The following is a 24,067-nucleotide window of genomic DNA, read 5'->3' on the forward strand; positions in this document are numbered from 1 at the left end:
ATATAAATTCAAAGTATTTTTGAGACATGAAAAATAGAATAATAAATATTTAAGGTATGAAAATTAAACCAACCCAACCTATGGTGACAACTTCTAGAGCATCTGGTTAGGAATTGAGAAGAATGACAACTCCCTTTGTTGGCTAGCTAACACGGGGGTGTACTGAGGAGTTTTGGCTGCACTTGGATGGACGCCTACCATTCCTTTTTGTTGCAGCTTTGGCCTCTGAAATAAGAGTAGCAAGTCTTTTGTGATCATTAATATTTTTGTTTTCTTTTGTTTTGTTTTTATAAAATAAAAAGGATAATAAAGGAAAAAATATATTGTTAATTTTTTTTAATGGATTTCTAATTATTGAAGAAATATTGAAATCGGTAACCATGAGATGATATGGTGCCGAGTTTATTACTTTGTTACTCTCGGCCATTATTCTGAAGATAAGCTTTCATTACTGCGAAATGGTGTGAGAGCTTAATAACCTCTTTTAATCTGATCAGAAATCGACGGTCAGGATGCTCACAGTAGTCGAAGTTGCGTAGAACTTACGTCGTCCTTGGCAAGGTCGGTTGCGTTGCTCCTAATCCTATAAATAGACATGCCCCCCACCGCCCCCCTTGCCGTTTTGGTGTCATAAAGTCGTCCTCATCTTCGATTCATCTTCCCGACCGATTCGATCTCCTCTGGGGTTTTCTTCGATCCGGCGACGGCGGCGTTCTTCCCTTGGATCTCCTGCGGCGACGGTGTTATTTCCTTCGATCTTCTACGGCTACGGCGGCGTTCTTCTCTTCGATCTCGTCCGGCTACGGCGTTTGTTTGATCTCTATTGATCCGATTAAGGAATCCCGGATTTGAGGATCATCGTCGTCAAATAGCAAGCGAAGGAGGCGTTGCTTTGATATCTGTTCGATTCTTGCTGCTCTAATCGGAGCCGCTCTTTGTATTGGCCTTTTGTATTATCTGTTTGCTGAAAGATTTGAACCTTATGGCTGTGTATTATAAATTTAAGAGTGCAAAAATTTATGACTCTATTCTCATCACTGAGCCATACATATCTATTGCGAATCTGAAAGAGAGAATTTTTAGCTCCAAGAAACTTTGGGGTGGTAAGGATTTTGACCTCCTGGTCTCTAACGCGCAGAGTAATGAAGGTCTGTTTTTCAGTTAACTCGCGTTTGCCCTAATTTGTGCGATTGGCAATGTGAGGTTTGGGCGATTTTGCTTGTGAGAGTGTTAATTGTAGCCAAGAGCCAAGGGCATTAGGATTCCGGTTTTTTTTCCTTCTTAAAGTTGTTTGGTTTTATCCTGGTGATGTAATGTATCTTTTGTCAAATTTTCAGAATATGTAGATGAAAAAGCAATGATACCAAGAAATACATCTGTATTGATTCGGCGAGTTCCTGGACTTCCTCTAAAGACTATCGTTGCCGAACCCAAAAAGTACTTTTCCCACTCGAGTCTTGAATAGTTTACTTTCTTTAGCTTCTGTTGTTTTGCTAATGTACCTAATTAGTACATATGCTCAATTTCTTAGTTATCCTAGTTCAATTTCCTCCTACATATGCTTGGAGAGTGGATATGCATTTTCCATAGTAGTGGTAATGGTAACGGCTGATAGTTGCATTATAAAACATTTGTACCGAAATATTGAGATTGTGCATCTTCTCTGCAGGATGGAAGTTTTAGAAGATAGTTCGCAAGATCATTCGGCGCTGAATAGCACACTTCTTGATCAATCTTCTTCCATGAAACTTGTAAGCTTCATTAGTTTTCCATGATCTAGAAGTTGTGGGATAAAGTTGTTCTTTATTCTTTAGTCTATTTTATGTATTGGAAGAATGATACATTGTATATTTGCACTAAATATTGCAGTATGAGCAGTCAACTTTTGATGACTTTGGGGAAGATATGTTTGCTATTCCTGAGGTGGCATCTGAGCAGACAAAAAATCCGGTGCTGAATATATCAACAGTAGATAAGGCTGAAGAGGATATGAAGATTAACACATTAGTTAATACACCTGCTATTGACTGGCAATGGTTAAAATTTTCACCCTTCTCTTGTCTTATATTATAATAAATTCTGTATGTTTTTTTGGTAGTTCTTCTGATGTTATTATATTGGAAGGAAAAAACGGAAAGAGAAGAGTCCTGTGACTGTTATATTTTCTTGATTTATACTGCAGTCAAACAATGGATACTTCTGGATCTGGAAGAGGCTTTCAGCAGTTCCCAACGGCGACTCAGCATGGTATTGGTAACCTTTAAAACACTAATCTTGCATTTAAATTTCTGTCTTGATTATGTTTGATCACTTGTCTACCACGTGTTCTTTTTAATTAAACCATACAAATTTGTAAGAAGTATATTATTTTCCCTCAAGTAGTATGACAGTGCATTTATTAGATCAACCCTGAATTGTGTAACTTAGAACTCTGTGACCAAATTGCTGCTGTATCTAATTTAACTTGATTTAGCTTCATACACAACATTATCATAACGTTGAGCATATACCATATGCTTACAAATACGTGAATATTAGAAGACAATTCTTCACAACTCATTTAACATGTAGAAACTGAAAACTGTACATATTATTTTTCCCTGATTATATTCTTACATTTGGCTAGGTTTTGTAAGTTTGTAACTAACCAATTTGCTTAATTGAAGGTCGTGGTGGACTACAAAGCAAAAGACCTCCTCCAGGCTATGTCTGCCATAGATGTAAAGTGCCAGGTATTTTGATTTATTATGGTGTTCCACAAGAACCTCCCTTTATTTACTTTTCAGCTTTTCCTTCTCAAGCATCATTAGCTACATTACGATACCATTTATATGTTTCTTTCCAGGTCATTTTATTCAGCATTGCCCTACTAATGGTGACCCAGCTTTTGACATCAAAAGAATGAAAGCTCCAACTGGCATTCCACAGTCCATGTTGACGGCACATCCAGATGGCTCCTATACGCTTTCAAGCGGTGCTGTTGCTGTTTTAACTCCAAATGAGTATGTATAGTAATTCAGCGTGCATCTTCTTCTTCTTTTTCTTCTTTTTTTTTTGGCAGGTTTTTCTGATTAGGATGTGATAACTCAATACATCTTGTTGGTTTGTGTAGAGCTGCCTTTGATAAGGAAATTGAAGGGTTGCCCACTTCTTGTTCTATCAGTGACCTGCCGGTGGAACTGTGCTGTCCATTGTGCAAAAGTGTAATGAGAGATGCTGTGTTGACTAGCAAGTGCTGTTTTAGTAGTTTTTGTGACAAATGTAAGTGGCTTAATTATTGAAACTTCTATTCCATGTATATATTTTAAATATTGCTGGTATGTAAAGACATGTCTTTACTCCCTACACTTACACATGCATATTGGTTCAATCAGACACATGATTATATTTTTTGAAAGGAGGTTAATGGTAAAAATCAGTAACAGACCATCAAAATTTAGTAATTGCTCCACTGATTTTGATCGGTTTACTGAGCATCATAAAGATTAAAAAAAAAAAACTTTCTTTGCATTTAATGGAGAGTCAATTGTGCTTTTTTGCTCCATTTCAGTATTATTTTAGAAGCATAATTTGGTTTTACTAGATTATTAGGTACTGGATCTGCAACTTATCCTTCTCACTATACATGTTGTTTCATCTATGTGCCAAACTCATGTTTGTCTTTCCTTTTACTCTATCTTTGATGCTGCCGACTTGCTGATATCCTACTTTATTTGACTCAGGCATTAGAGACTACCTTATTTCAAAGTCGATGTGCTTATGTGGCGCCACAAATATGCTAGCAGATGACCTTATTCCTAATAAAACACTTAGAGAGACAATCGACCATATGCTGGTGTCAAGAAGTATAAGCAAGTCCAGTAGCTCAGATAACGCTGGAAGCCGGTCGCAAGTTCAAGGTATGATAATGTCCACTGGTGCATCTAGCTATTCTTCTTTTTTAATTGACTTTGTATAACTCTGAATTTTCTCTCTTTCAGATGCCAAATCTACTAGTCATGTTGAACCCAAAAATGCTTCTCCCACTCTTTCTGCAGCTTCCAAAGAGGAATTGAAGCGATCTCCTGTTGAGATTAGCACAAGTAATAAAGGAGATGGTGAAATTACAACAGAAAGTAGTCATGCAAAGCAATCACAAAAGAAAGCTGCAGAACATGTTGACTTGCTTGAGGCATCGTCACAACCAAGGAGTAGAAAGGAATCAACATTGCAACAAAGTGGACCAACTCCCGGAGTTGTCCAGGGAAAGGTTCTCTGCAGTGAGCAAGGTGGGTAACTTTGAGCAGCATTTGGTTTTCATTGACTGTTTAATCAGACTAAGTACTGTGTTTCCTAGTGTTTAACATTATATTTACTGTTTCTATGTTTTTCTTTAGCAGTAAAGAGGAAGAAAAAGGGAAGGACAAGCTTGGATGGAAATGGTTAGTTCATTTACTTTTTAAGCTTTATTTCCAGTACTTATTTAAATAGAGCATGGCCACAGGACATGAAACGTAGTAAAACAGGTCGCAATGAGTTTTGCCTCTTTGCTTCCTGATGTCTTGTGGATATTCATGTCGACCTCTTTGTGACTGTTTTACGACCCTTTCTTTGTCTTTGCAGTTGTCAACATGCTCTCCGCAGGCTTTCCAGATAGTGGTGCTGAAAGTTGTGCTGGTCACCCACTTCTTCCTGCATTTTACAACCCCTATTGGCCTGGTGGTGGGATGCCTGGCAGTATTGATTCTTACATGTCTCAATTTATGGGTAACATGCCTTACATGGGTTATCTACCTGGAGCCTTTGATGTGTGGTCACAATTTGGAGCACAAATGAATTTACCTGTTCCTCAGAGGTACAAATAGTTATGATTTTATGTTACAAAATTCAGGAGAATTACTTGCTTTCTTCATTTTTGATAATGTTTGTCAAAATTTTGGTTAAATCTATTTTTTCTTTTGATAAAGCCAAGTACAAAGCATGTCATTCAGTATGTAGGATGATTTGTGTAATTCACTGTTGCATATCCTCTTCGGTCTGTACTTGGTTATAAATTCAATTCTTTCCAGTTTTCTTTTTAGTTTTCTTGCTTAACTCATGGTGCTTGTTTATATGGCAGGGAGAGTTCCTTTGATAATGGGAAAATTACTAGGCAAGTTATGCGGAGTAGATCAGAGGCATCTCAAGCAAAATTGAAACTTGTATGTTGTAATGTCGTTATCTATTTCACCTATCTCTGTTGTTGTTATTACTGTTTGGTATTCACTGTAGATAAGTCTGTAGAGATTGATCTACATATTTCTGGTTTCTAGGAGGAAAAATGGCTACTGTTGTTAAATCATTGTGAATGAAGAAGTTTTGTATCAGCAGGCTTGGTAGCATATGTGAAGTTTGTCTCTTATTCATTGTATCTACCAAATTTTGTATTTTTAAGTATATCTCTAATCTTTCATCACGCACCCCTATTGCAATATTTTGGTCCAATTGGTAATCTGCAATATTCTTACTGATTAATGTCATCATGGTTGTTATGTGTAGTATTCTGATTGTGTTGCTTCAAAAACTGCATGATAGAGTACCTTTTGGCATATTTACCTCTTTGTATTATTTCGAGTAAATTAGTATTGTCTTTGTTATTTTTGTTAGATCCTGACGGTAGAATCCTTAACTGCTGTAGGGGGTAACAACTCAAACAGCAACTACTGAATCTAAACAGTCCAACCAGGTCGAGAGGTTAAAAAATTCCTGTTGCGACTCCACTCAGGGGTTTAGCAAACAAAATGCCGCAGCTTATAAGGATCTTGATGTTTCTACATGGTCTAGGAGGAGAGAAAGAAGTCCTGACTTGAGGCTGAAGAGCAGCATGTCCTTGCGTGCCAGAGCTTCCCCTGATTCTTCTGTCAAGAGGGACAAGGACTGCAACAAAAGGAAGAGAGATATTAATTATTCTGTGAGGTTGAATAGACATGAGGCCACACCTAATGAACAATGGAAGGCCGGGAATAGGAAGGCAAGCTACAGTGACTCCGGTGAGGGAGATGAACGCCATTTCAAGAGAAGGTGGTGAAGCCGGGAAGCACCCGGCGTTGCTACATTGGCATGAAGCCACAAACTTGAGGAGGATGGCATTCCTCACTCATGAGGAGGTAGAGCTGTCAAGAATTCAAAACATGGGAAGGGAGAGGATGGAAATTTTACTTGTACACAGATGTCCCAATATTTTGGGCTTTTGCTGGATGTTGATGTAAATTAAGTTTCAGTTGTAATTAAATGTAATAATGAAGCAGTTCATGCTCATTTGGGTTTTAAATTCTTGATTTCAATGGAAATGGGAATTGCATGCCAATACAAAATAGTTTTGCAATTATTTACTCTTCTTTTCCTCATGTCCATTTTGGCAGTTCATTAATGTATCATCAGTTCCATTGGACTGCTGCAACTGGATTAGTGCCAATCAAGAGGCAATCTATCTGTATAGTGTTCACATGTAAGATTAGATAGCATGTTGGAGTGCACAGGTGGACTTTCTCTTATGTTCTTCAAAAATTAACTAGCTATTTCATAATAGAGAATATAAAATTATAGGAAAATTTATATAATTGCCGTCAAAATATCATAACAACTGTTATATTTTTTAAAATATCATAATTATCACCAAACCCTATTGAAACAGTTTCAAATCCATCATTCCTCCAATTAAATTTAATTAATTACGATGAAAACTAATTTTAGACAAACAAATTTAAAATAGTTCTAAAGTCCGACATTATAGTAGAAGAATAGAAATATTTTATTTTATTTTTGTAAGAAAAGAGTCCGTGGACACTTTAAACTTCAAGAAAGAAGATACTATACTTTAATTATTTATATGTATCTATTTATTAAGAATATTGTATAATATTGTGATGTAAATTAACTATAATGACAGTTTTAAAATAGTCAAAAGAATTGATTAATAATTATGATATTTTAAAAGTTTATCAGTGGCAATTACATATTAAAAAAATCAAATAATATATCATATCTACAGTCTACCAGATTACCTCTGAATAATTAATTGATGCCACTTTCCTATTGCAAACTACGTAGTCTCAGAAACAACAAAAGGTGGAATAAATTAAAAAAAAAAACACGTGTTCTCTCCAAGCTCTTCTATAAATACAAAACACATTTCCCTACTAAAACCAACCAAATCCAATCTCTTTCCCCAATCTCGCCCATCTAAACTCACACTCGATACTCGAAGACCTTCGCCATGCCCGTCGCCGAAGGCGTATGCCTCCACCACATCGCGCGGGAAACGTCCGACGTGAAACGCCTCGCCGCCTTCTACCAGGAGGTCCAACCGTCTCTCCCCTTTTCGAAGCCGCTCCCGATCGTAACTTTATTTTACAACCACGTCCTTTTTTTCTTCTTTTTTTTTCATTCATTCATCAGGTCCTTGGCTTCGAGCAAATTGAGTCCCCCAAGTTTGGGGATTTCCAGGTGGTTTGGCTCCGCCTTCCCCCTTCCTTATCGCTCCACCTCATCGAGCGGGACCCGCAGTCGAAGCTCCCCGTGAGTCCCTACGCCGCCTCATCTGCCGGCGCAGCCGTCGTCGCGGATCCCAGTGGGCTTCCCAGGGGCCACCACTTGTGCTTCGCAATCTCCAATTATGACGCCGTTGTCCGTACCCTAAAGGTGCTTCTTTTATTGCTCATCTATTAATTTGTCTCTTGCAGATGAGGTGATTGTGTGTTTGAGTGAGTGTTTTTTAAACGTTTTTGTAGGAGAAAGGGATCGAAACGTTTGAAAAGACGCAGCCTGATGGGAAGACGAAGCAGACGTTCTTCTTCGATCCTGATGGTGAGTGTTTCCTACGCTCTGTTGTACTTCTTTTTCTGTGGTTTTATGATTGTTGGAGTCCTATTTCAAAGAATTTATTTGGACAAATTGACGTTTTGTTGGTTAAGTCCAAATTTTAGAAGAATTTATAAAGTCCGTAAATCTTGTACTTGTGGATTTCAAATGCTTAAATTAGCTAAAGGAGCTTCTTTTGGAGGAGGAGGAAGCATGATACGTCGAAATGGGAATATTCGAGGTTAGGATAGAAAAATGTAAATGTTCTTATGCAAGCTTTAGTACATTGAATTGTAGACAAGGATTCCAACTAATCATTAACTTCGAACAAGTGGAGATGGGTCTCAGAGTTGGTTGTATTTGATTGTTTATGTTTCTGTGACAATATCAAAGTGGTTTTCAAGACAGCAACTGAGAATGGAATGTATGAAGATTAGCAAAGGTGGAAAGCTATTCTAGATATTTCCTTAATCTCAAGAAGCAAAGGACTTAAGAAATTGGAATACATGAAAGGGTTTCACAGAAGGGTTGGAAGAAGAGGGAAAAGAATATTCTAAGGAATGAACCTTCATAAGATGACGTTAGAAGGGACCTACTAATGCTTTGGTTTGCAGTGGAGAACATTTGGCTTGAATGGAATTTCATAGTATCTTGAGACAGTGGCAAATGGTGATAAGCTGATCCGCTCTGGTTTCTGCGGTGACAACAGCTGATCATTGCGGACAGCACAAACCTTGATTGATGCATGGCATGACTCAATAGCACTATTGATAAACATGGTTAACTTGATATGAAGAAATAAATGGTTTAATTGATCAGCTTGCTTGTAGAAGAGAAATATATTGTTGGTTGGCATACTTGTTAACAAAGTGAATTGGTATTGATACTATTAATACGGGAAGGCAACAGGAAAAGGTCCACTGGGAGCCCTTGAGCACCACTTGGTGTTGTGTTATACTGAAGAATCCTTTTCTTACTTATTATCTGGAAAAGCAATAACATTCAGCATGATGGGGGGAAAAAATTAACATGCTCACAGTTGACCAGGATAACTTTTAAGTTTGAACAAATGGGCAATATTAGGCAATAGATATAGCAATATCTGCTTGTGCATTTATTGTAAGAATACCTAAAAATTTAGTTGCTTGGCATGGTAGACCAGCATAGCCTTTGCTTTATTGGCCAGGTGAGATTGCTTCCTGAAACTTGAATGCAGTTCATGAGGCAGGGTCCATTGGGAGCCCTTGCATGGCGAAGTTGTCTCCTATGAATAATTCATGGTAGTCTTAATAGCTTCATTGTTTGGACTCTAACAGTAGGAGCTGCCACCTTCTTAAATTTTCACTATGATTATTACTGTAATTCGTAGATTATCTAGTTATGCAGTTTGACCATATGATTGGAGGAGAAAGCCTTCGAAGATACATGTTAACTTTTTAAACTATCTTGGGATTAACTTTGTGAAGCTGAGAACGCTCTGCATGTTATCTGTTCACTTTTATATTACTATGTGGTTACCGAAATCTCTATCTATTTCTCTGTCTGCAGGTAATGGCATAGAAATTGGGAACTGGGTAGCCATATAAGGAGTCAAGAAAAGGACCATGCTCTATAAATAACATGGAACTCTTCTTCTTCTTCCCTGGGAGTTTGTAAATGTTCTGAAGTGTAGGAAAGTTATCATAATTTATGTCTTGTCTCATGTTTGTGCACTTAAAACTCATTGCATATGTAATTGCTTAAAAATCTAAATGCTGGTTTAAAAGCTAAGGGCTTCCCCTCTCTTTTCCCTGCAAATTTGAGTGTCCTCAAAGCTTGGAATATTTTCTTTTTCTTTTTGTGAACAAAGCTTGGAATGTTGGAAATTGAATCTGCCTCTCTGGCTCTTTCTTTTAAGTGCACAATCTCAGGTTATCTACTGGTTGATCTAGTTTTGTCTATCTATCTATAAAACCACGCTATACCATATCGGATAAATATTTTTAGGTTTAAATATGGTTTAACTGTAAAAAAGAAATTTTAAAAGAAATATATAAATAAACTAGATCATTTTTATTATATGTATGAAATTATTATTTATTTTTTACATACCTTCTAATTTTTACTAACATATACTCAAAATATTTCACTCCGACTTCATAAACAAAAGTATTTAATGAGAAGTAAGGGTATAGATGAAAAAATGATAACAACATAATGAGATATTTCAATAATTTAGAGGTATATAAATAATAGTAACAGTTTAGAGATTTAAGTATGATTAATAGTTAAAAAAATATAATTGGATGGATACTAATTCATGTCTACGTAAGTTAGCGACGAACCTGGAGGAAAGCGGAAATGGTGACGGGAGGAGATTAGGATTATACGATGAAATAAATAAGCAAACAAATTAGTGAACGAATAAACCCAAAAAATAGCGAGAGAAAGCGAGGGAATAAGAGAGAGAAAGTATTTATAAGTCGTCCTCCCAATCGCATCCCTTCCCCCTTCTCCGCCAAAGAGAGACCTTCTGCGACTCGTCCCAATTCGTCTCCCAAGTTGTAATCTAAATCCTTTCCCCAGATCCATCAATGTAAGAAGGTGGATTCGCTCTACGAGGTAACGGTTGGAATTATTGGCTTCTTCGATTCGTTTTCTGTTCCTTTTCTTCCCAGTCCTCTGATTAGTGTGATCCGATGTTTCTCTTAGGTTTTTTTTCGATTAATAGAGGATGGTTTCTTGATCAATCTGGAGTTCTGTGAGTGGAGATCGCGATGTCTTCGGTTGAGAAGGGGAAAGGGCCTCTTGAATCGAAGGAGAAGAAGAGGCGGTTGATTCTGGACACGAGCGATTCGGAGCCGGACGAGTTTTTAGTTCGTCTTCGGAGAAAAGTCGGCGGGGGTGGTGAACGGAATGGGGACGCAGGCACGAGTGCGAGGAGAAAAGATGGCGAGGGTCGGAAGGAGAAGATCGAAGTGGATGGAAGGAGAGTTGTGAGATCAGATGGTGTGACGAGGAGGGAAGAAGCTGGAGATCATAAGAGGAGAATTATTGCTACGGGGTCGGATAAGAAGAGGAGTAGAGATTCGAGTGATGTTGGATATCCTGTGAAGAAAGTTAAATCAAATTCTACTGGAGATGGGAAGAAATTGAAAACTGATACTCTGAAAGATCAGAATGAGAGAAACAAGATAAGGGACGGTCAGGTTCGTGGCACCAAACGCGTAATTCGTGTTGGCAGAGAAAAGGATGCCAGTAATGTTCTGAGAGAGAAGTCCAAAAAGTCTGCTTTGAATAGTGGTAGCGATTCATCAGAAGAGGAAGAAGAAGAAGAAGAAGAAGAAGAAGAAGAAGATGATGATGATGATGATGATGATGATGATGATGATGATGATGATGATGATGAAGACGTAGAAAATGATATCAGAAGGATAGAGCATTCAAAGCATGAAACTCTCCAGTCTTTGAGGGTTAAGAGAGGCAATTCAGCAGGTAGCAAGAGAGGAGAGATTGGGAGCATCCTACAGAAAGGTATAAGGGTGCAAGGCAAAGGTGGTGTTTTGAAAGTTCTACCAAGTAACAAGAAGATGGATGTGCTGGGAAAGATCCATAGTGCTAGGGGAGATGAGGAGAGAGCAAAGAATTCTGGTGTAGCAAAGAATGCTATTCAACTCAAGCTAACTAACCAAAATGGAGAAAGAAGATCTAGTGGAATATCAAGTTCTTCAGTTTCATTGCGCAAAAATCAAACAAGTATGAAGAAGACTTGTTCAACAGGGAAAATAAAATCTCAAGAGACAAAAACTGAGAGAAAAGGGTCCCATCAGCCAAAAAGGGTACTAAAAACTGAAAAAAGCTCATCAGATGAGACAATTACAGAGCCGAGAATTACATTTCCACAAAAAGAGTCAAAGGATGTGGGTATTTCAGATAGCAAGATTGACCGTATGTTTGGAGGAGAATGCACCTCCCTTTCTTTGCTAGACAAGCACAATGTGAATGAAGCGAGTGTAGGTCGCAATACAATTAAGCAGAAAGTTCGAGAGCAGATTAAAGTAATGCTTCTGGATGCCGGTTGGAAGATTGAGTTAAGACCCAGGAAAGGTAGGGCCTATGAAGATTCTGTATATGTATCACCTGAAGGAACAGGTTACTGGTCGATCACCAAAGCTTATGCTGTTTTTCAGGACGGATTAAATTCTATAGATGATGACAAGGACAAGGATTTGTCTAAAAAAACATCTAAAATGAGTGATCTTGACATTGGAGGGACAAGCTCTCTATTTCCTGGCATATCAAAGGTTGACCTGGACATGCTGAAGAGGAATGTGGTTAACAAGAGAAAAATGAAGAAGGAACTGGGAGATTGCAAAATCAGAACGGTGAAGGAAACTTCCATAAGAAACTTTAAAAAGGAACATTCAAAAGATAAACCTGATAGAGGCAATGGGAGTACAGAGCAAAACTGTTTATTGCGTCCAACTGAAAAAGTTGGTGTAGATTCAAGAGTTCATAGACATCTTCAGACTGGAAGAAACAAGCAAAAAGGATGTGCTCTTTTGGCTCGGGGTGCTAACCAAGAGGCAGAAGATGACATGGATGATTATGTTCCTTATGTGTGGAAGCGGACTGTACTTTCATGGATGATAGATTTGGGAGTTCTTCATGTCAATGGAAAGGTGAAATACATGAATAAGAAGGGAACACGAGCAAAGCTGGAGGGACGGATCAGAAGAGAAGGCATCTACTGCAGTTGCTGTAGTAAGATCCTTAGTGTGTCAAAGTTTGAACTTCATGCTGGTAGCAAAGAGAACCAACCATATCAAAATATACTTGTGGTGGATGCTGGACTTTCGTTATTGCAATGCCAACTAAATGCATGGGCCAAGCAGGATCAGTCTGAGAGGAGAGGGTTTTATGCAATTGATGTTGATGATGACCCAAATGATGATACTTGTGGCATCTGTGGAGATGGCGGTGACTTGATCTGCTGTGATGGTTGTCCATCAACTTTCCATCTGGCTTGCTTGGGAATTAAGGTATCTAAATATATATATATTGTAACTATTTGCCAGTCTTGGTTGTGGGGATAAATCTAAGTTATCATCTGAAGGAATTTTTTTTCTTCATATTCTGTAAGTTTCTGCATTGAAATTATGCTGCCATAATTTACAATTATCTTTCAGATGCTTCCTCCTGGAGATTGGCACTGTATGAACTGCTTGTGTAAATTTTGTCGCACTGTTTCTCCTGCTGGTTCTGCTCAAGATTGTGTATCTATTTCTCCACTATTATCATGCACACAGTGTGGGGATAAATGTACGACTTTAATCCCATTTTTTCACTATAGATGCTTTTAATATCTTTCAATTTGTTAGAAAACATGGATAAAGAATGATGAAATTTTCTTGGCAAATCTAATTTTGTAGATCACCAAGATTGTATTCCTGAGGCAGACTCTATTCTTGTCCGTTCCAGTAATGCAGGCAATTCATTTTGTGGGCAGAGCTGCAAAAAGGTAGCACTGTTTATTTTCTTTTGTAGAAATTTTCTTATCCTATTCATTGGTCATGATAACTTTCATGCTTCCTCAGATGATTAGTTCTTCATAAAACAAAATAAGGATCATCAACACATTTTTATACTTAACTATAATATAAATCATAGTACTATCCCAAGCTAAATTTCTCCTGTAAAATAATGAGTATCAATTTTAAATTACCTCGATGCTTGCTACTTATCTATTAATTTATCTATCATCATCTTCACTACCGCCATACTTGTTATTAGTTATTTCATTATTATGGTTAGCAATAATTAGTATTCTATTGCTGTAACAGACTATGTATTCCCTTTAGCCTAGTAGGTTACTTGTGCTGCCCACCAGATTCTACAGAGCAGAATATGATGCTTCCTCAGACCATGTGCCATGAAATGATCATGGTTCCTCTGGTAGGAGCTAACAAGTTGGTCTTTCAAATCTTGGTTGGTTTGTGAATAACTATGCAGACTGCCAAATATCTATAATTCCAAATCAATAAGGATTTTATTGATCCTCTTATGTATTAGAGTTTTGAGGTCATTCACCCTCCTTTATTAGTGCTGGTTCTGCACTTCTAAATATGGGTTTATTCAGTGTGGAGGCATGCCTCATGGTGCTGCAGGCATTTTTTCCTGTGAACAACCTAAATGCAAATTGGCTAGTCATGCTCAGGAAACCCCAACTTTCATAGCTTCTTATGCCATTTACATGGTTCATTTGTGAGTATTTTTTTATCCTGCATTTGCTGTTCTTTTGTGATGGCCTCAACATAATGTCATACAGGATGCTGTTTGTAACTTTGTTTTCATTATTAACATAGATGGCATTGTAACATGGGTTCTATACCTGATGAAAGGTCCCTCTGAATTACCTCCCTGACCACCTAATTTATTTATTTTTCTTAGAAGGAAATAAACTAGATTCTCAGCTTGAATCAGGACTCCCATTTTATACTATGTAGTAGCTATCCATTAGAACTTCATGACATGGAGCTAAATTAGATGTTGTAGTGGAGAATGGCTCATCTAGATGCCATAAGCCGTAATATACTTAATTATTCCGTAAATATTTACTTAAAGATGTCTCTAGTTTTTTCTTTCTTCAGAAAATTTAGTTAATCTTTATGAGGGTTACTTAGTTGCACCTAGCCATTGTAATTTTGCAGGTGTTTAGGCGAGTGCAGAAGCTTCTTGGTGCCAAGAATGATTTGGAAGCAGGATTTTCATGGAGTCTGATTCATCGTTTTGATGGAAGTTCTCCAAGATTTCTAAGTGGGCTGCCTCAAAAGGTTGAATGCAACTCTAAGATTGCTGTTGCTCTTGCAGTGATGGATGAGTGCTTTCTACCAATTATCGATGAGAGAAGTGGCATAAACCTGATTCATAATGTTGTTTATAATTGCGGGTAAGCTTTGGTTAAGCTTCTTATTTCATAGTACACTTGTTTGTCATTTGACATGGAGATTTAGTAGGTAAAGAGGCTAAGACTGCTTATTTTGTTAGTCAAATCCTCAAGTTCACTATAATTCTGAGATTCAACTACTGCACCTTCACCCAAAGATGCCATGCGTATTCTCTTTTCGTTGATAGATTACTCCTGTATGTATGTGAAACACCCACTTCCAAAACTCACGTGTTCTTCACGTGGGTATGTCCACGTGATTCCCACGTGACCGGTCAGTGAAATATTCTCACCAAGTATCTGAACAAGCCAAGCAATACCATAATAAACCAACAAAATAGTCCTGAATTAATAATATCACAGGCCTCAACAAGCCTCTAGGAATACAAGTTCCTCTCTAATTTGCTAAAACATAAATACCCTCGCAGGGGCTAAGTTCAACTGAAATAAATGGAAATAACAAATGCAAGAAAAAAAATAAGGAATTAAATCTTCTACTCCTCGATATCCGCATCCTCTATAATCATCTCTGAAATATTTCCATCAAAAATGACGGTGAGCACAGGGCCCAGCAAGTAAAATCTAATAACAATCTAAGGAATATTACATGATAAGTAAAAATGCAGCTCATACATGTCAGGGATTAGTACATGATGATTTTTAATAGCTTTCAACATTATAGCTTATTTTACATAGAAAAATCCACATAGGAGTCGAGTCACAATAATATATCTCACACAGCATCATAAAAATCGAGGGGGACTAGTCAACTAGCGGTATTATCGCCCATACATGTCTGGCGATGCTGCATATGACCGGTTGTCTGTGGCCATCAGACTAAGGACCCCAGTCGTAGGCCCATCAATACCGTTCTAGTAATCATCACACAGAGCGAAATCATCACATACGGCTGAGAAGAGCACACAGCTCAATAGACGCCCTGACCCTGCGTCCTCGGGTACCGCTAGAACTACAATCCCTATCTCTCAATCATTTTTTCTAATATCATACTAGTCTAGTCTCCAACTAGGGCAGTGTAATCACCTGAATGCTCTACCTGCTACCGACCTCAGGTGTAGGCCGCTAATATAATACTATATAACATACACTCTACCCCTAACCCCGGGTTGAGTAGGTAAAAGGGCACTGTCTAACTGGGACTTGACTAATAATGATACGTGCACGTGGTGCCATGACTTCTATTATTTATTTAACATAATCATTACAATAACAGTTATCATAATCAACATAGGGTCTATCATACTTGAGCATTAAATGATAAACAATACAAGTAAGAACTGACATGTAATTAAATGCAAATATGAGATGTCATATAAAATTCATATGTAAGAAGCGTCATTTAACTACCACAGGTAAGATATGACATAAGCATGCAATTTAAAGACTATTATAGAATTCTACTCGCCTGGGGTATTTCTGGAATTTGTCTTATTCTCCTAATCAGTCGGCTCTCCCTGAATTTCAAGATCCTTCCCGCACAATGCTGAATCTAATAATTTATAAATAAAATAAACATAAAGTTAATGGACTTATAAACTAACCGTCTTGTTGTGTATATTAAGTTTGATTTTCTAGGTCCGAGATATTATTTGTCCTAATTACAATAATAATGGTCATTAGAGTTGTTCGCATTGTAAATGTGAAGATAATAGAGAAGACTAATAAATTCAATATTATTTTGATTTTGCAAAATCCCTAATTTTATTAATAACATGATTGAGAAATTATAATAATTACAACTTGGGTAGCTATCAGAATTTAAGAAAATAACATACTCAAAATTAATTAGACTAGGGTTAAAGAGAAATGATAAAGGTTGGGCTGAGCCCAAGGCCCAGCAAATTAAGTGAGGGTGAGAGAGGGAGAGTGGGCTGCAGACCCACCTGTAGCCCACTGGACGTGGACTGGACTCCCGAGCCCAGTCCACCGAGACCTTTAGAAACAAAAGGGACTGTGGACTTGGGCTGCAACGCAGCCCACGCCACAGCCCAAAGGGAAAGAGAGAGAGAGAGCGGTGGGGAACCCAACCCCCACCCTCTCCTCGTCCTCTCGACAGGGAAGGAGAAACAGAGGAGAGGGGTCTTGCTGTCGGTGTTCCTCGTCACCGGCAGCCCCCCCTCCCCCCGGCTCCAGCAACATCTCCCCAAGTCGACTATGTCGACTTGGGCGCAGTAGTGGAAAGAACCTCCGGCTAGTGCGGCCGGAGGGTGAGAGTTGAGGGACTCCATGGCCGGCGGCCATGGGGTTCTCAACCTTGTGCAAGATGGGCTCGAAGCCCTCTCCTCGGATACCCAACTCTTCCAAGTGAAGAGGTGGGTCAGCCGAAATTGATGAGCGAGGCCACCACCGTCGGTGGTGGCCGCTGGTGCCAAAGAATTCCGACGGTGGGAGGCGACATGGCATCGCCTCCCACGCGCCCCGTGGGTACCCAATTTGGGTACCTACAGCAAGGGGAAGAGACCGGGAAGCTTCCCGAACCGGTGGGTTGTCGACCCGAGGTCGCCGGTCGGCGAATTTCTCGGTGAAGAGAAGCTAAAAATAAAATCCTAAATACGCATGCTTAATTAAACTATTTTCAAATTAAACTAGAGAGGGACTGAAAGCTAACCTGACGATCGAAGAGAGGGGGTTTTGGTTGGCTGCCGGTGTTCCGGTGGCTCGTTGCCCGCGACGAAGACCTCGGTGGCTCGGGAGAGAAAAGGAGAGTAGAGAAACAATGAAGATGGGGAGATTCCGCAAAAGAAGAGAACCCTAGGGGGGGAAAGGATTAAATAGAGGAGAGGGGAGAGAGCATCGGAGTGGAGTTACTCCACTCCGGCACTCTTCTCTCCCAACTCTCGCAACTAACTGCGAGAGGTGGGGGAAGGGGAGGAAGGAGTCAGCGCACATGCATGGTGCGTGCGCCAAATTTTTTTTTTTTTTTTTTTTTTTTTTTTTTTTTTTACGGGTGTTACAGTATGTCTGCATTAGTCTCTATAGCATGTTTGTTTTGTCAATTTTTAAGCCACTGAATATGTTATACTTCATGGCTTATTACCATTTTATTCTGTTAGTATACTGCTATCTTCTTTTTCCATCTCTATTTGCAGTTGGTGCATCAACTTATTGCCACTTCTTTTGTACTTGGAGGTGAAAGATGTTTATGACCTTTATTTTACTTTCCAATTTCCATACTTGGGTCTCCATGAAAAAGTCACTTACCTTAGATTCACATTATTAACTCATCTTCACCTGACTAAGCCCATTTTAAGATTTTTAACTAGACTGAAATATGTTAAATCTCATTGGATCTGGCACATGGTCACCTAGAACTCTAGAGCTTCTTTTGCGGTAACAAGGAAAAGCTATGAAAAAATAGGACAATATGCGAAGAAGCTTTTTATGAGTTTCTCTCCTTTTTCTTAATTTTAAAATAATAAGTGGTGCAAGTTCTGAAGAAGCCACGTAATTGTTAAGGAACCTTCCTGGAGAATAGCTACTCATTGATCTCAGCAACAGTCTTGACTGATTGTTGCCAATTTGCCATTGCCATTGGATATTGCTCACCATACTACTATTGTATTTCTTTTTGCAAATCTCAACCTTTGTCCGTGAAGCATTTTTGGCACTGAAATTATTTCGTTTGCTTTTCTAGATCAAACTTCAATCGGCTGAATTATACTGGCTTCTACACTTTTATTTTGGAGCGAGGTGATGAAATTATCTCTTCAGCATCTATCAGGTAAGCATCTTTATGGCAAGATACATGAAAATTTAGGCTAGTATTTATTATAAGTTATGATTGCTATTGGACTTTTGAAAGCATGAATTATTTATTATCTATTATTCTTAATATCTTGATACATCTTTTTCCTGATATTTTGGTACACTATATTGATGAAGAATTCAGGATGAATGATGTAATAGGTGACAACCCTTTTCTGTTTTATGTGACTTTGGTTGAGAGGTTATTCTTATGGAAATGATCTGTGTACATTTTCTCTCCATATTGCCTTGTGCATTAGGCTCCTTTTCTTGTTGAGAATTGGCCATTTGCTCTTTCTTGAAGGGATAATCTAGTATGTATTTATGTCATTATGTGAGAAGCTCATAATGTTGATCTTAGATGTCACAAACTTTTATCTGATTTTTAACTAAGTATCAGAGAGAATTACATTCAAAGTTGTCCTCCTGTTGTGTTATTGTTAAAAGCAAATCAGCTATAAAATCATTATCTTTTGTGTGAAACAGAATTCGTGGAACCAGGTTAGCAGAGATGCCTTTTATTGGCACAAGACATATGTATAGGCGTCAAGGAATGTGTCGTCGACTTCTGAATGGAATCGAATCGGTAATTTGCTTTTGACTTCTATTTTGCAATACTTGCTTATTTGCTAGAACATCTATTTTTTGCTTTTTTCAATATATTAGATCATTATCCCTCTGTTATAATGATGTATTGTCAATATGATGATCACATAGAATTGTCAGCTTTAGGTTTCTATATTGCTGTGTGTTGCCTTAGATGGCCATTTTGAATACTTATTTATCTGACACTGTGAGTCAAAGCTCTACTAGAATTCCTAGATACTCATGAGGGATCGTTAATGTGCACAGAATTAAATGTCAAGCTGTCTATGATGTGGAACGCGGTGCAAAGCAGAAACTACTAATCAACTAAGAACAACTCTATTTACTTTGAATTTCAGATTCTTTTATAATTATTTTAGCTACCTGTATATTAGGAAGGTGATCTATATCGGTTTCTTGATTGCTCAACAAGAATAAGGGTTGTGGCTCAATGTTGTTGCATAATTTTTTATGCTATGCCTTATGCCTGCTCCTTGAGAATCTTATGATATTCTAATCGCTTAATCTTGTCACACATTGGAACCAGAGCTATGGTAATAATAACTTGTCAACAACGCTTATGATAAACTTTCAGAATTTGTGTATTATGCACTTTGAGAACATGCAGTTGATAAAATTCTTGGCATTTGGTTTTGTCTTTACCTATTGTATGTGTGAAAGGTAAGCATTTTCATTGAAAGATATGACAAATAGTGCTGATCATAGAATCCCTTGTGTGTTACCATTATTGCAATTACAATAAGCTGCATCTGAGTGTACATAGTACATACACATATATTATTTATATTAGATGTAGTTGTAATCAAAATGCTTAGCTTGCTTGCTACTTTTTAGTTCTGGTCCTATTTAAACCTATTGAATTCATCTGAGATTATGGTGGATCCCAATGTAGTTTAGCTTGACGAGATTCCTGCAGCTGACTTTTACTACTTGTCAATCTTCTCCCACATTCTGGCATTGATTTGATTTCCGGATAGTGATACTTACCGTTTTTCTTGGACTTTTATCTATTCCAATATTTTAGTTTCTCTTGCTCATCTTCTTTCAGGCTCTCTGCTCTCTCAATGTTGAAAAATTGATCATACCTGCTATATCTGAGCTGAAGGACACATGGACTACAGTTTTCGGCTTTAAACCTCTTAAATCTTCGCAGGAACTAGAAATTCGGTCTATTAATTTGCTGGTTTTCCCTGATACTGGTCTACTTCAGAAGCCATTGCTAGGAAAGAATTCAACTGAAGGACATAAAGCTGCTGACAGGGTTGACAATGATATACTGCATGATATTCGAATTCTCAAGGAAGAAAAGAGATCCTCTTTACCAGTTGACCCTAACAGTCATGCCTCATTGGACTCTACTTCTAAGGTATCTTCTGATCCTCCTGAAAGATTTGAAGTTCAATCTCCGGATGACAATTCTTTGAAGCCAGCTGGTGATGTAGACTTACTTACTCCGACGGCAGTTTACCATGACAAATCTGTAGGGGAACTTAAATCTCATGTTGATGATAATTGTGAAGTGAACGTGGGAAACAGTAGTATTATATCAAATCCAGATGATGCTAACATGTCATTAGAACATGTTTCTGATAGAAATCTTGACATCAAAGGCCAGCCCGAACAGAATCGTGTTGTTCGCTACTGTTGCTCTGGAGTTTCTGATGGGTCCGTTAGTCCTGGGAGAAATGAATCTTCTGTGGTTTCTGTTGTCTCTGGTATTCAGATTAGTCAGGATTTAAAGTCTGACATCCATGAGGTGAAAACTGAGATTTCTGATATTAAACATGAACTCTGCATAGATGGCCAAATTTCTGCACTGCATACTGCTGGAAGAGAGAATCAAGCTTCTGGTGGAGGTAATATAACTTGTGTTTCTGATGAACCTGATTGCATTCCTTCGAGCCTTCAAGTTTCTGAGGAGAGATCCATTCAGCAGAATTATGAATCCATTCAGAAGACAGATGATGCTCTTGATGTGGTGGACTCAGTGAATGGCTTGTATTCATCTACTCTTTCTGAGTCTATGGTTTCTTCCAATGGTGGGGGCATATTGAAAACTTCTGATAAATCAAAAGTTGGTGCAAATTCATCGGAACAGAGTTTTTCTGTTATGGTTGAAATTTCATCACAGGATCAGAACTCTGATAATATTTCTGGAATTGAGGCTGCTGCTGTTGAGTCGAACGACCTGACATTCAATGCCACTATTTGCAAGATAGCAGGTCAATCCCATTGCTCCAGTGCATCTTGTGCTGTGACATTTGTTGCTCCTGTTACTCCAGCTGGTCATAAGCCGGACTCAATGATGTCAAGTAGGCTTGCTATGGAAATTGAACCGCCTCTTGCTTGTAGTGGAACTGCAGATGACACTAATTGCCTAAAAGGTTAAAAGATAACTCAGCTTCTGGAAAACATGCTTGTGCTTCTACTTCACTTTGCCACAGAGGTGGTGATTAAGATAGATTAGAGCTGTGAATCTAATAATGATCCTTCTGGTCTGGGTATTTTGTAGCACTTCTGTTGAAGATTTATACCTCATGTATAGTTGCATCTGCAGATTTGTTGCTGATGAAGTGAGAAGTTTGTGCAATATGACATTCTTAGATAGTTTTTGGATCTAAGCAGACTTCTTGCCTATTTCACACCATGGTTCTTTTAGTTAATCATTCTAAACAGCCATGGTATATAAGTTCATCTAAGGAGTTGTCGGTGAAGCTACACATGCTGGTTGATATTTCGGTTAGCTTTTCAAGGTGAATTCAGCTTAATGTTATTCAGTAATGCCACTCTATTTCATTGATATCAAGTACAATGCTACATATAATGTACATCTTTTTAGCTGCAATTTTCATTAGCATGCATTTATTGAAACCTGCATGAATCTCTGTTAACTGCATGCATTCTGTTATTAAAACCAAGATATGTTTAATAATTTTCATCTCCTATTAAGACTAAGCTTTTCCTTCAGTGGACCTGGAGATCATTTAATTTATAAGTAAACCGTTTCACCTTGAGGAATGCATCATTTTTTACCTCTAAATATGCATCTCTCATTTGTATGATATAAGGCATGTGGTGCCTTGAATTTCCCGCAGAATATATGGCATTTTTCTTGAGAGATAGCATGGCAAATATTCAAGAAGAACATTTGGGATTCAATAACCCGGTATTCTTCCTCATGGAAGAAGAAATATTTAAGAAGAAACTGCAAGGTAACATTTTCCTAAATTGGACCCAGTATATCAAATCCTCTTCAGAATGACATTCTTGTTTGGGTGTTCTTTTGTTATTTGTGCTATATTTACATGTTTAGAATTCATGTTTGTCTTTAGTTTGATTATTAGTATAAAGTCCGATGGCTGAGTGCAATAATAACACGGTTTCCTACATAGCATAATGTTTTTGGAATGCAAACTCCTGATGTCCATTCAGCCATCTAGATGGCCTATGATCCATTGTTGTGTGGCAGCCCCAAACGGCCCTTCTAGACTTCTATTATTCAGGCCTAGGTTTAATGCGGGAAGTTACTTTCAGTTTCAATTAGGTGTGCAGACATTAGGTTATAGTAGATTAATATGAGAAAACATTCCCCAATAAGATCAGAAAGATCTTAAAGAATATCTATCATCTGAAACTTTATGGAGAGGTGGAAAACCTTTTCATATTTAAGCTCTACCGTCTGCTTAAAGTTAGCTTGACCCTCTAGTCTGTATAATGTGGTAGTCTTTTTAATAGCATTTATAACACCTCTCGCAAGATCTTGACATCTTATACAGTGTTCATGTAAATGTATTGCAGATCCACATGCTTGGTATATTCATTAGTCATTACTTATATAAAATCAGATCCCCTTGGGCAAATATGTAACAGAAAGCCAGAAATATTACTCTCTTTTTTGTTGAGAAACTTCTGCAGAATAAGATAGAAAATTAACTTGTGGATTTATTATTATTTTAAAATAAGGAATCACATATAATGTTTTCAATCTTTCTAGTGCTGATAGATATACACACAAAAAAACTCGTGGATATGTTATGATGGTGGTTATATTACACCACAATTTCATTTATCTGCTTTTCTGCCTACCTGCTTGTTCTAACACTTAGCTCGTACTTTGTGGTCTATTGTAGAACTTCCTTTTATGGTGAAGAATTTGTACAATGGAAGATAATTCAACAGATCAGTTTTGGATGATTTCTAGAGATTGCTGGACTGCTTTCTTTTTTTTCCATGTTATCCTCTTCCGCATTTCAGATGATAATGCTTCTCTTTCCGATTGGTGAACAAATCTCCGGTTGGAAGTTTTTTTCAACGAGTAGGGAAATTGGAATTCCATGTTCGGTCTGAAGTTTGGTTGTGTTCATCTTGCATTTTGCAAGATTGACTGGACCACAACCTCTTGTTATTTGGATTTTGGAGTATGCCAAAAACACTTGGAAGGTAGGTGTTGAGCTCACTACTCCAATAACTGCAAGCTTGTTCAAGTGATACAGCCTTATCTGTCCTGGCTGTGACTATCCTAGTCTGGAATGGAATCCTCTGACCTGCTGTTATGGAAGTCATTCCTTTCATGTACATATCCAAAACAAACTTCTCGGTTTTATTTTTTTCTGTTGCTTATGCAAGCAATCGATTTTGTCCAACTCTATTCATATATATTGAGTTGAGTAATCTTTTTCCAAGTTCCATTTAAGTCAGGACAAACTGCTTGATATATTCTGATGAAATTCTTGTAGCTCCTTTTGTGTCTGGCCAATTTGTCGGTTTAAAACAATGTTGTTGATCTGTAACATTAAAATGTCATCGATATCTACGGGTCACCTTATTGTACATGTACTACTAAGGTAAGACAACAATTTTTTCCCTTCACATATTGTAGGAGATGAGTGATTGTGTTAGAACTAGATCATCTGAAACATTAATACCATCAATGACTAAAATTAGAGAAGGTTG

General features: G+C 37.9%; 3 protein-coding genes across 6 annotated transcripts; all 3 read left to right on the forward strand.

The window, feature by feature from the left end:
• The first annotated feature begins 600 nt into the window (after window positions 1-600).
• On the forward strand, window positions 601-6,330 carry LOC140763400 (E3 ubiquitin ligase PQT3-like). Of its 3 annotated transcripts, none has more exons than XM_073101576.1 (14): window positions 601-1,148; window positions 1,338-1,437; window positions 1,670-1,751; window positions 1,870-2,036; window positions 2,183-2,253; window positions 2,667-2,732; window positions 2,846-3,002; window positions 3,113-3,261; window positions 3,723-3,899; window positions 3,981-4,268; window positions 4,377-4,421; window positions 4,603-4,834; window positions 5,099-5,180; window positions 5,657-6,330. In XM_073101576.1, the coding sequence occupies exons 1-14, from the start codon at window positions 983-985 to the stop codon at window positions 6,044-6,046; spliced, it is 2,172 nt and encodes a 723-aa protein (XP_072957677.1). In that variant the 5' UTR covers window positions 601-982; the 3' UTR covers window positions 6,047-6,330. The 3 variants fall into 3 exon arrangements, with proteins under 3 accessions (XP_072957677.1, XP_072957678.1, XP_072957679.1); XM_073101577.1 differs by having other exon boundaries at window positions 4,380-4,421; XM_073101578.1 differs by having other exon boundaries at window positions 2,183-2,247.
• Window positions 6,331-7,161: 831 nt separating this feature from the next.
• LOC140762902 (uncharacterized) lies at window positions 7,162-9,615 on the forward strand. The gene is made up of 4 exons (XM_073100881.1): window positions 7,162-7,318; window positions 7,417-7,659; window positions 7,749-7,824; window positions 9,367-9,615. Exons 1-4 carry the CDS (start codon window positions 7,235-7,237, stop codon window positions 9,402-9,404), a joined length of 441 nt encoding a protein of 146 aa, XP_072956982.1. The 5' UTR covers window positions 7,162-7,234; the 3' UTR covers window positions 9,405-9,615.
• Window positions 9,616-10,261: 646 nt separating this feature from the next.
• LOC140763944 (uncharacterized) lies at window positions 10,262-23,350 on the forward strand. Of its 2 annotated transcripts, XM_073102334.1 has the most exons (10): window positions 10,262-10,419; window positions 10,510-12,839; window positions 12,987-13,119; window positions 13,230-13,318; window positions 14,508-14,746; window positions 18,399-18,485; window positions 18,995-19,094; window positions 20,163-21,867; window positions 22,210-22,326; window positions 23,245-23,350. In XM_073102334.1, the coding sequence occupies exons 2-8, from the start codon at window positions 10,575-10,577 to the stop codon at window positions 21,501-21,503; spliced, it is 4,254 nt and encodes a 1,417-aa protein (XP_072958435.1). In that variant the 5' UTR covers window positions 10,262-10,419; window positions 10,510-10,574; the 3' UTR covers window positions 21,504-21,867; window positions 22,210-22,326; window positions 23,245-23,350. The 2 variants fall into 2 exon arrangements, with proteins under 2 accessions (XP_072958435.1, XP_072958434.1); XM_073102333.1 differs by lacking the exon at window positions 22,210-22,326.
• The last annotated feature ends 717 nt before the right edge of the window (window positions 23,351-24,067 follow it).

The sequence above is a fragment of the Typha angustifolia genome, chromosome 7 (assembly GCF_048772165.1).
Source record: "Typha angustifolia cultivar Huaian chromosome 7, ASM4877216v1, whole genome shotgun sequence".
Taxonomy (NCBI): domain Eukaryota; kingdom Viridiplantae; phylum Streptophyta; class Magnoliopsida; order Poales; family Typhaceae; genus Typha; species Typha angustifolia.

Excerpts from the sequence above, each read along its gene's own strand:
- LOC140763400 (XM_073101576.1), top strand. The coding sequence starts at position 983 with ATGGCTGTGTATTATAAATTTAAGAGTGCAAAAATTTATGACTCTATT. Across the intron at positions 1,752-1,869 it reads AATCTTCTTCCATGAAACTT|TATGAGCAGTCAACTTTTGA; the intron begins GTAAGCTTCATT and ends TAAATATTGCAG. Across the intron at positions 3,900-3,980 it reads AAGCCGGTCGCAAGTTCAAG|ATGCCAAATCTACTAGTCAT; the intron begins GTATGATAATGT and ends TCTCTCTTTCAG.
- LOC140762902 (XM_073100881.1), top strand. The coding sequence starts at position 7,235 with ATGCCCGTCGCCGAAGGCGTATGCCTCCACCACATCGCGCGGGAAACG. Across the intron at positions 7,660-7,748 it reads CCGTTGTCCGTACCCTAAAG|GAGAAAGGGATCGAAACGTT; the intron begins GTGCTTCTTTTA and ends ACGTTTTTGTAG. Across the intron at positions 7,825-9,366 it reads GTTCTTCTTCGATCCTGATG|GTAATGGCATAGAAATTGGG; the intron begins GTGAGTGTTTCC and ends CTCTGTCTGCAG.
- LOC140763944 (XM_073102334.1), top strand. The coding sequence starts at position 10,575 with ATGTCTTCGGTTGAGAAGGGGAAAGGGCCTCTTGAATCGAAGGAGAAG. Across the intron at positions 14,747-18,398 it reads AATGTTGTTTATAATTGCGG|ATCAAACTTCAATCGGCTGA; the intron begins GTAAGCTTTGGT and ends TTGCTTTTCTAG. Across the intron at positions 19,095-20,162 it reads TTCTGAATGGAATCGAATCG|GCTCTCTGCTCTCTCAATGT; the intron begins GTAATTTGCTTT and ends ATCTTCTTTCAG.